The following is an 11,680-nucleotide window of genomic DNA, read 5'->3' as shown; positions in this document are numbered from 1 at the left end:
TATCTAATCCTATTATCAATCCTTTCTAGATTTTGATGGATTAAATGATGAAACTCAAATAGAAAATTCTATTATTTTTTATAATTGAGGAAATCCGGTTATTAATAATATAGAAGAAGATAATAAAAATTTAGTTTTAAAGTCGTAATTGTGTCAAATGACCATCTTATTTTTTGTGAGACAAAAAAACTAAAATTTAACTTATTAAATTAAATTATTTAAAATAAAATTGAAACCAAAAAAATATTATCCAACATGCAAATAGTAGATAATTTAACCAACCCAAAAAAAAAAAAAAAATCACGTAAAAAAGGACTAGTGAAGTAATGATGGATCCAATGGGTAGATAGATTCCTCTCCAAAGAAGAAACGTAAACCTGGGTGCCACCATCCAGTTTGGAAAGACCGACAAAAGCCATAATGACACTATCAACCCCACGCTACTTAGGAAAAGTTTTGGTCCTTTTTAATAATGTTACACACGTTCCGTTCCTTTCAGAGGGTACAAATGTCAGGTTGGCTCCGCTTATATAATCAAAAATAGGAGTGGATAAAGCAAAATAGCAGCTGAGCTGGCCATTAAGAAAAAAAAAACAGAACAAAAGTGGACCCCATTTTCTTCCACCTTTGAAATTCCAGACTCACCCAGATCACCCCCTCTCTCTCTCTCTCTCTCTCTCTCATTTTCTCTGTTTTCAGAATCAGAAAGAAAAAAAATACAGAGACAGAAATTCTCAATATTTGTTTTGAGCTATCGGTTCTATTTGTAAGTACTCAATTTTTCTAAGCTCTCTCTCTCTCTCTCTTCGTTGTTTTTCTTTCTAGTTTTTTTTTTTCTTTAAGATTAACAAGGTTAGATTTTTTTTTTTTTTTATTTGCTTAATTGGGTTATGGAAAACTTTCTGGATAATCGGAGTTTTAATTGAGGATTCGCGTGCATTGCATCGTGAGCTGGATGATCAGAGAACTTATTTGGGGGTTTGGGGTCAGACTTTTCATTCGGCAATGTCAGATTTGATGGTTTTGCTTTTGGGGGATTACTAACATATTTACATATAGTCTTTTAGATTGCTGAGAAAATGTGAAGGGAAAAAGGCCTAATTAGATTTTCAACTAATTAACTTCAGCTTCATTGAAATTTGCTTAATGGGTATTTTTCAGTTTCTTTTTGGGATATTAGATAACGAATTAATCTAAAGTTAGAAAATTTAGTTATGCTTATGTTAACCTAACATCTTAAGCAACAAGGGCTGAATTTTTCTGATGTTTTTATTCATTACTCAATTCTTTATCTGGGTTTTTAAGTATTTTGTGAAATTTTTACTTTTTAAGTTGTCGATATTTTGGAGTAAATGTGGTACTTTTGTGTGCAAGATATTGGCTATTGGATGAAATAGGAGAGACCCATTTTGGATTTTGACTTTAGGGAATTGGAGGAATTGTAGAGAATGGCATGCAGAGGGTGCTTGGAGTGTCTATTGAAGCTTCTGAACCTCTTGTTGACCCTTGTGGGTCTGGCCATGGTGGGCTATGGGATCTACTTGCTGGTTGAGTACGAAAGAACCACCACTAATGCTCTTGTGTCCTCATCGGTGAGCGGTGATGGAAATTCAGTGCAGCTTGGTCGACCACTGCTCATGGGTGTTTCCTTATCGGCTAGTATTTTGGATGACCTGCCCAAAGCTTGGTATGGCTGCTGATCTCATTTCGTATATTTTTTTGTTTTGTGCTTCTCTGTTGTTGTTAGTTTGTCATGCTTGAACTCATTGTTAAGAACAACTGGTATATATTTTGAATTCGAAATGCGGTTTTATGGGAAATGAAGAAATGGGTTCTTGTGTCTGGTTTCCATTGAACAAATGTGTTATAGCTCAAATGTCTTGAGGTCCTCTATTTTTTGGGGGAGGCAGGAGAATGAGGGAAGGTGAAGGAAAATGAATGAAGAAAGACGTGTTTGAGCATTCCCTTTCTTTGTCCCCATTCTTTGAAAGAAGAAGGAAATGAATGCCATGCAAAATGGATGTATTTCTATTTCTAGATTGTTAATTAAGTATTTGAACCCTTGCATGTCACCCTTGATTGTAATGCAATGAATTGTATTGTCTTAGTAATAATTATTAGCAGCAATGCCCTCAAGTCAAGTTCTCATGCTGCATACTTTCTTCACGTACTTTATGCTGTAGTCTTTATCTCTGCTATGTGCAATAATGCAAATGATCATTGTTAAACCACCAAGGAAAGCAACTTGGTTAACTGATTATACATTGATCATTGTTAATTATATATATATACACAGTAACAAAATGTACAAACACAAACACTTGTGTGATCCCTTGTGTAATCTTGGCAATGATGCAAGGGTTCACCTTTTCTCATTGTGGCAATGAGCTTTAGCTTGAAGGGCATCTCCTCTCCCTGTAACAACAAGGAGGGTGAGGTCATGGGCTTAAAATCCATTGGGTGGGTGTGTAATTACCAATCCAAAAAAAGAAAAAGAAAAAAGGAAAAAAAAAAAAAAAACCAGGGAAAAATACTCAAAAGCCCCTTATGGTTTTCCTGTAAGATATAAAGAGCCTTAAGGTTTTGAGTGTAACACTTAACCCCCTAGAGTTTTTGAGTGTGACACAACCCCCTTGTGGTTTTAGTTTTATGCGAAATCACTCAATAATTTACAGCTGTTTTGTGTTTTATGGAGAAACCACAGTGGAGGTTTTGTGTACCTTTTCCAAAAAAAGCTCTCATTGTGGAACAAGAATGGTCTGTAAGGTGCATAATGTTGTGTCACAAGATATTTATATTTTTAAAATTTTTATTACTACTTAGTGAATCCTGTTGCAAATCTGTCTCACAAGTTCTTGAAACTGATCTTTAAACAAATACATATTCAACAATTTGGGTTTTCTAAGCTTAAATTATTTCGTTAGCATTTAATTGCTGTAAGTGAACTATTGAACCTGGCTTGAGACATTAGAAATTGGTTCCAACTCTTTATAAGTAATTCCTAAACCTAAACAAAATATATATAGACCACTCTTTACCAAAGTTTAATGTGCCTGCAAAATATGCCACTGAGCTCTAGCATCTCAATGGGCACCTCCTACTTGGGTGGAGGGTGAAGTTGTGGGTTCAAGATTCATCAGGTGCGTAACCTACTAATAAAAAAAACCCGAAAAAATAAAACATTGTTTATGGGGTATTGTGAAAATATTGAAGCTGCTTTACAGAGTTTTGAACTTTGGTTTTTGGAACAGTCATCTTTGTATGGTCAAGTAATGTTTCAAATGGATGAAGGAAAATCCCAGCGACAAGATCTCATACTACTCGATGTTGTTACAGAGATTGTCCTTTTTTCCCATTAGTTCTATATGGACTATAATTTTTGATAAGTGATTCTATTTAGACTATAGTGGATCAATCATTGTCACTGTATTCCCTCTCACAACGTCTCCTCTTTTATTGTTGGTGTTCCATTGACCTTCTTTCATATGTAGTAAAATTGCTTCAAATTCAGCCTATGGATTAATCACCTAACTCAGCTAACTCCATTTTTAAAGCTACTATATCTCAAACAATATGTATTTTCTATACTAATTGATTTCTGCCATCCAGCTCTATTGTTATGTTATCCTCCAGACAATGAGCTATTGTATCTTTTCTGCTTGTCTCAACTCACGTTAGTTGTGGCCTCCACATCTCCTTATGGTGCCTCCAAATTGAATCAAGTGATTCAGAAAATACTCCTTAACATGGTATTTGGGAATTGAGATACCTAGGCAGGGCTCAGTGATTGCCTTAGTGGCACATAAACCCAATGGAACCCTAAAGGCTTCAATTAGTTGACTAGTCAGCATACTAATTTTGGCTTTGCAGTGGGCTTGCTGCCCTTGACATTCCCTACCCACTTGTGTAATTGCAATAGAGATGGAAGTGCTAACCATTATGTAAATCCAGTTTCTGTATAGCATATGCAAGTGGACTGAACTTTACCTCATCTAAATTCAGATCCGCCAAGATCAGAATGCGAACCATGCTTAGCTAAATTTAGGTCTTGTTTGAGTGTTGGTGCCATGCCCCCCAATTCCATGGTACTTCACAAGTAGTCATTTGTAGGGAGTCTATCTTGATTCCGATACCTTAAGTAACTTGGTATAAAGCATTATCTTGTATTCATGTGTGTCTATATATATATATATATATATATATCTTTTTTCTTTTTCCTGGTCAAGAGTTTGTCTTGATCCCAATACAAATTGATCAAAGCCAATGGCCTTTGGGCTCAATGGGATCTCTATGGGATAAGAACGGGGTGGTGGATGTGGTCCTTGGTTCAAGCTTTGTGGGAAGTTTGACTTATGAAAAACAAAGAGAAAATAGAAATTCATCAAAGCTGCAACTTGGTTTTTAGTATTGGCTCGTTAGTGTTGATAGTTTGCCCTTTTTTTCTGCATCTCCATATTTATTTTTCTACAACTGCTGTATACTTGTATTCCTCTTCTTTTATAGTGGCATATAACTCAAGTGCATGCACCCACACACACAGATGTGTTGTTGAATGAACCCCTACTGTCTCTTCCTAGATATGCGTGTATTAATATGTGTGAATCTATAGACGATCACTTTGAGGCTTTGAACAATACAATTGACAGAAATTATTGGCATCGTACATTTCCTTGAACTGCCTAATTCATTTTTCCTATCCTTCTGTTAATCATGTCTTTGCAGGTTCATATACTTATTTATCGGCATCGGAGCAATTATCTTCATCATTTCTTGTTTTGGTTGCATCGGAGCTGTAACAAGGAATGGATGTTGCTTGACTTGTGTATCCAAATAACTTATATATTTCTTAGAGAAGTGATATAATTTCCCTTAATCAAAGAGTTAAGGAAAAGATTCAAGATATTTATGTCATAGCCTATCCATTAAAGAATAACTGCTCTGCAGCCATTATATGCACCGCACCTATGCATACTAATATCATGTATCATGGAATGTCATCAGATGTACAATTCAATGGTTGATAGATTGTTCTTGTATCATCCTCCTTTTAATTTTCACTTTTATTTTTTATTATTTTGTTCCCTTAATCCAACACAGTACTCAGTATTGGTGATTTTATTAATCTTGGTAGAGCTGGGATGTGCGGCCTTCATATTTTTTGACAAAAGCTGGGAATCAGTGAGTGTTCTGTTAATTTATATTTCAACTTTAAGATTGTATGTTTAGTCTCCTAATTAGTTGTCTGTGTTCGTTTTTAGGAAATTCCAATAGACAGAACTGGAGATTTTGACATGATATATACTTTTCTGGAAGAGAATTGGAAAATTGCCAAATGGGTTGCTCTTGGAGCTGTTGTTTTGGAGGTAAGCACAACATGACCACTTTTGCTTTTATTGAACTAAGATCTTCACATTGTTGAAAATCATGTCTCTACATGCTTTTGACTATATAGGCTCCACTTGTTTAAGTGGAAATGTGATGGGGTTCTTGAGCATAACAATGCCAATAAATTGTCTTTTTTTTTTTTTAGTTTCCAAATTGCAGCAACTGACTGTTGCGTTGCTTGATAGGAAAGGTTACTTCTTAGAAAGCAAACACAAAATACCAGGCGGTGGTCTGTTCAAGATCTATTTTCAAGTGCACACACTAATGATAAGCAAAAAATAAATGAGAAGGCATTTAATTGAAAAAATCTAAGGAAGTTTCTTTTGTGGTCCATAATATATATATATTTTTCTGGCCAGGGGTCTGGTGCATTCCCTGAAAGAAGTTTTTATGGGATCCCTATCTACCAAAATTTTTACTTCTGGTTCCTACAAACCTTGGAATTCCTCAGTTCATTAATTTTCTTAGCAAGAAATACTTTGGTGCAATTTCCTGGGACCTCTGGTTCAAACTCAAAACTAAATGGTGTGAACTGTGAAATCACTTTGCTAGACACCTTGTAATTATGTTACAAATATCCCAATTGTGCCAACTTTATTAGTGTATATGTTTCTTTTGTGCGAACTTTTACAAAACATGTGTGAAATACGTGACAGTGTATGACATGATAAAACCATAAATTGAAATATGAGTGTTGAGGGTTGAAATTGTCCCAGAGCAGGCAACATGCTGGTAGAGTCTGTTAATTGTAATACCATAGATTTGGGTTGAAGTTCCCTTTTGGACTTGCATAATTGTACACCATCTTGATCTTTCTCTTTGACTCCCTAGCGTGAAATTAGGACAAAATAACCGATGTTTGGCATGTATTGTGTTGGTATGCGTTGATTAGTAAATAGAGTGTTCTTCCAACTCTCTGTCTCTCTTCTGGTGACTTCAGACTCTTATGTTGGGACAAAGTTGGAATTTCATTATATAATAGAATTATTTATTTCTTGTGGTTGCCAAATGGCTTCTTTATTATGATTCTACATGAATTGCAGGCACTGCTATTCTTGTTAGCCCTTGTGGTCAGGGCAGCAAACAGACCACCAGAGTATGACAGTGATGATGAGCTCATTGCCGGAAGGCAACAGATCAGGCAGCCACTCGTCAATAGGCCACCAGTTCCAGCAACAGGTGTACCTGTTGCTGGCACCCTTGATCAGCGTCCTGGTAGAAATGATGCTTGGAGTACACGTATGAGAGAAAAGGTATGATCTGTTCAAGTAGAAGAGTTTATTTGAGTGCTTAAATTGCAAAGTTGTGGGGTGTCCATTGGCAGTCTTGAATGATTTTTTGTGGCTGCACAATGATCTTGATAATCATAAGACAAATTTTAGATGATAGCTCAGTTTGGCATGAAGCAATTGGGGGTCAATCCTGGCACACATGTGATTCACTAATTCACCAGCTACTAATGAATTCATTAATTCTGTAGTTACACCTTGTGTTGTGCCGAGTATTGACCTTAGTATGGATGATCTGATAGTTAACGCTTATGTATTTAATCTATTCATTTTCATTTACTTTTCATAATGACCATCGCTTGCATAGCTAATACTGCTGCTGTATTTTCTCTTTTTTTTTTTTAAACTGTATATAAACCAGTATGGGCTCGATACTTCTGAGTTTACGTACAACCCATCCGAGTCACACAGGTACCAGCAAGCCGCTGCACAGCCAGCAGAGGAAAGGAGCCGATGCACCATCATGTGATGACTTGATAAATTTTTCCCAAATTTGGGCTGGTTTCTGAAGAATGCTCATAGACAGTTCTGTTTGTAACTTCACATTTCTTCTTTCTTTTTCTTTTTGTTGAGCTTGTGTAAAAACACACGTTTTTCATGATCTTTCTTGTTCCCCAACCTTCTCTCTCTCCTCTTCAAATGAATTACCATTTGGTGTGTAAAACTGTAAGGCTACAGTAGGGTTTTTTTTTCTTATGGAGTTGCAGGTGAGCATAGCTTATTTAACAAGAGTTAATGATGATATTCTGCCCAGTTGCTTTAATTTGAAAGGAAAAAAAAAAGGATTAAAATGAAATTCTGCTTGTCTAAAGGCTACAACAATATTTTGCATTACATAAAATATTCAGGGGTTGTTTGGTAGGGGTATTTAAACAGTTTTTATTGTTTAAACAACACATGTATTTTCACATCATTTCTTTACTTACCCGTATTTTCAAAAAACTTAAACAAGATTATTAGAACAACATTATCAAACGGATTCCCAGTTTTCTTTATTCATTCCATTTAAACCCGAGGATTCATGCAACATCTTTGTCTTGTGTTAATTATTGGTAGAATGTATTTTCTCCTCACGTAATACGGACTAGCTGCATTTTTTATAATATAGTGATCTTGCTGGTAGTTTTCACTTTTTTATTTCTTATCAGGGTTTACTAGCAATTTAATGGTGAGGAATTGGGCTTGCCTGCCATTACCGTTGTTGCTCTGAATTTTAATTTTTGCTCCATCAAACTTTCCCTCGGTAAAGTCTGTCTTTTAGAATACAACAACGCTAGCAAATTATTTATTGATTTATTCGATAAGTATCAACACTAGCAAATTTCACAACTTATTGAGATGGGAATATTGCAACATCACTTTCATTGAGAGCACTATAACGTCACTTTTATCAGTTTATGTATTGTAAACCAATAATAACCTATTAGCTTTAGCTTTTATAAAAAATGTTATGATTTTTACAACAATGTTATGAAATATCATCATGCATATTTTAATCCTAGGTCTCTAATGCAAGAGATAAGGGTCACCAAACCTAGGTCTTTAATGCAAGACATAAGAGTCATCAAATAGCCCATGGCCCGACATAGTAACCCAATGGTCTACCGCGCTAATGGGTGGTTTGATATGTTGTTATTGAGGCCCACGGGTAGCTCACTAGCCCAGTGGGTCAGGTTATGGGCTAGTTTTTATGTCTAATGGTACTTGATAGGTTAGCCCAGTAGTTCAGCCCGTTGTCTAGCTCAATAACTCAAAACTTATAACAAAAATATATAGGAGTATGAAAGATTTATCTTGAGATATTATAAAAGAATTTTTTAAGAGAGCTCTCCCAACTACTAAGAATGTGTTTGGATTCAAGGCTGCGTTTTGCGTTTTGCGTTTCAAGTTTTTTTTTTTTTTTTTTTTTTTCAAGCCGCAGATGTTGACCAGTCTTCCGTGAACAGTACATCCGTGCACTGTTCACGGACCCACAAATTTCACTTTTCAGTCACTTTTTCATTAAAAATGGGTCCCGCGGTACTATTCACACATTTTAAAATTATTTTGCTACAGTGTTTTCAGTTTTCAGTTTTCAGTTTTCAGCAATAAGTTCTATCCAAACGGACCCTAAGATGCTTAAAGTGATTGTTTTAAAATTAGTTTACTAAATATAAATTTTTTGAGTAGCTTAGCAACTTTGATTTAACTATTTGACATTTTTTTTATATTAAAAGATAAAAATAAAAAACCATTTAAAGCCTTAATAAAAAAATTAAATAGGTTTCCATCATAAAAACACAAAATTAAATAGATTTGACCATAAAAAATTTTAATTAATAAGCATTAAATTCTTTGATTCTTTCCTTCAAAAAAATAGATTAATTATTTCCTTATAAAAAATTGATTTTTTTCTTATAAAACTAATAAAATAATATGCTAATATAAGCTCATGGGTAGCTCATTAGACCCAACCCAGTAGCCTAGCTCACTAAAGACAAAATGATTATTGCTCATGGGCTAAAGTTTTCTCTTTCAACTCAGCCCGACTCAGTCCGTTAATTAGTTAATAGCCCACTAGGTCTCTAACATTAAAATATCATCACTCTTATTACCATGCGTATATATTTTTCATGTTATCATTTTCATGTATATATATATATATATATAATAAAAAAAATTGTAAACTAAACTATGTTAGTTTAACTATAATTACACTCACTGTTTGCTCTCCCCCTCGAGCACTATCTACTTATCTAAAAAGGAATAAAGAACTCGTTTTCTATTTTATTTTATTTTTAAAATAAAGCAACCCAATACCAAACTGATTAAATTGGGTTTTCTCTTCTCTAAATAAATTAGCTATGTTATTTTCTAATATGAACTTTCTTGTGCACTGCCCATGTTAGTGGCCAGTAATATAAAATGAAAACCCTTAACTTTTTGGTTGATTCCTTTTTAATGTCAAGTAAGCTTTCGAAAGCACACATTTTTCCACATCATCATCATAAAACACACAAACACAAATATAAATTTTTTTTTTTTGGTGGCATATTAATTAAGTTAATCAGAATAAACCAACACATCGTACGTGTTTTTGCCAAGCAACTCTATATGTGTTTGTATTACATGTAAAACTAATTTTTTTTATATCATGTAGCTTATTAACAATTAAAATAGCTTATTAAAATAATATCGCTAATATTACTAAAAGAAATTCCTTATATACAATTTTTAATTAATCTGTGTATGCATGGTAATACTACAAGTTTTGATTGAATTAGGTTTGATATTCTCCAAAAAAAATTCTAATTAAATTAATTTTTTATTTTCTACAAATGATCTAATTTAGTTTTCTATTTACTCACGGATTAATGACTAGTATGCTGCTAATATAATGAGAAAGTTTTATGCGATAATAGCAAACAAAACGTTCACTTCTTAGAGATGTATTTAAATTTGTGAAAACAAGTTTATAGGTAGTCACCAACTCACCAATCACCTTGGCTTTACTTCTTATTATTTCCTTTTCTTTTACTAAGTACCCTTTTTTTTGGGAGAAAAAAAGAAGAGTCTATACTCCACGCAAACCTTTGGTTTGACCATGATTAATGATACCATTGATTTTTATTTTTTGGTTGAGATTTTTGATACCATTGATGTTGACAAAAAATTGTCTTACTTACTAAATTTTGTTCTGACTGCTGATGAAGTAGTGTGACTAAGATAAGGTTTCCTAGATAAATATAAGCATAATAGTGAATATTCGAATCCAAATTAAGTAAAATAAACAAAATACAATAGTAAGAATTAATGCAGAAGAAGATGAAATGGGGTTATGTCATGGTACTGTTTTAGTCGAATTCTTATGTATATGAATATATATATATATATATATATATATATATATATATATATATATATATATATACATATATATATATATCATAAATTAAAGTTAAAAAAAAAAAAAAAAACGCAAACTAGCCCTAAGGCCTATTAGAAATTTACAACATACATTTTGGTCTTCCTAGTTTCAAATTAAATCTACTAATTTCCTTGAATTTATATGATTCATTACACTTTTCTAATTGCGGTTAATTACCTGTAATGAATTGTTAGTCTATGCAACCTCCTAATCAATAATTTAGTTGAAACCTAGAATTGCCCTTAATAGTATAAAAATAAGTTTTTTTTTTTTTTTTTGAAATAGTTTCAACCTATGATGTCTGATTCTGATAATAAATAGTTATTATCAGACCAAGACACCAATCGTTTTTTTGTGTAAGATTGAATTCCAAATCTCTTATTCATCTATTGGAGACTTTACCAGTTAAGCTAATTAAAACCCACAAATATAAATTTAATTAGAGTGTAACAATTACTTTCTAATTAAATTGCTTGCATGCGATACTTTCTTTAGTCAAGTACTAAAACCCAACTTCGTAAAAGATGGCTATGAAACACTTGCAATTTCACCTTCAAAGTCAAACTTACTAAAATGCAGCAATGCTTGTTATCGTTGCTTGATAATAATAATAATAATAATAGTAGTAATAATAATAATAATCACAATTATAATCTAAAATGAGTTGTCTATGTAATGAAATTATATTTCTTGCTTTCAAAACCAAAAGTTTCTTATCAACGATATATAACACCATTTGTTACAACATATATTCCATCACAACAAGCACCTTTTTGTTTTTGTGTTAAATAATCGATTTCTTAACGCAAAGGTTCAAAAAGATGTATCAATTTTCGTCGCCATTTAATAAGGAGAGGTCAGCCCCAGATTAGTGCATGTCATTCTCAGTAGCACTGTTCCATCCTGATTTCTTCTATCTTATCGGCTACCAAAGCTTTGTGTTCACATAGCAGAAAGTGATTGCAAATTTAAGATTTTTCTCTCTTGTTGAGAATGACACAATTAATCAAGTTGGGTCTTTGCTCAAGGTATATATATTATTTATGCTTTTTTTTTGTTGGATTTGTTTGTGGTGGTGTGTGTAAGATAATAGTGGGTT

At 33.4% G+C, this 11,680-nt stretch overlaps 1 protein-coding gene across 1 annotated transcript; it reads left to right on the top strand.

Moving 5' to 3' along the window:
- The first annotated feature begins 613 nt into the window (after window positions 1-613).
- LOC142613291 (tobamovirus multiplication protein 2A) lies at window positions 614-7,416 on the top strand. The gene is made up of 7 exons (XM_075785579.1): window positions 614-766; window positions 1,375-1,687; window positions 4,723-4,822; window positions 5,098-5,178; window positions 5,259-5,363; window positions 6,429-6,638; window positions 7,036-7,416. The coding sequence occupies exons 2-7, from the start codon at window positions 1,449-1,451 to the stop codon at window positions 7,141-7,143; spliced, it is 843 nt and encodes a 280-aa protein (XP_075641694.1). The 5' UTR covers window positions 614-766; window positions 1,375-1,448; the 3' UTR covers window positions 7,144-7,416.
- The last annotated feature ends 4,264 nt before the right edge of the window (window positions 7,417-11,680 follow it).

Source organism: Castanea sativa, chromosome 10, assembly GCF_040712315.1.
Source record: "Castanea sativa cultivar Marrone di Chiusa Pesio chromosome 10, ASM4071231v1".
In the NCBI taxonomy this organism is placed as follows: domain Eukaryota; kingdom Viridiplantae; phylum Streptophyta; class Magnoliopsida; order Fagales; family Fagaceae; genus Castanea; species Castanea sativa.
This window is presented reverse-complemented; position numbering and strand designations above follow the sequence as displayed.

Coding starts and splice junctions, on each gene's coding strand:
- LOC142613291 (XM_075785579.1), top strand. CDS start 1,449: ATGGCATGCAGAGGGTGCTTGGAGTGTCTATTGAAGCTTCTGAACCTC. Junction 1,688..4,722: donor GATGACCTGCCCAAAGCTTG/GTATGGCTGCTG, acceptor ATGTCTTTGCAG/GTTCATATACTTATTTATCG. Junction 5,179..5,258: donor TTGACAAAAGCTGGGAATCA/GTGAGTGTTCTG, acceptor GTTCGTTTTTAG/GAAATTCCAATAGACAGAAC.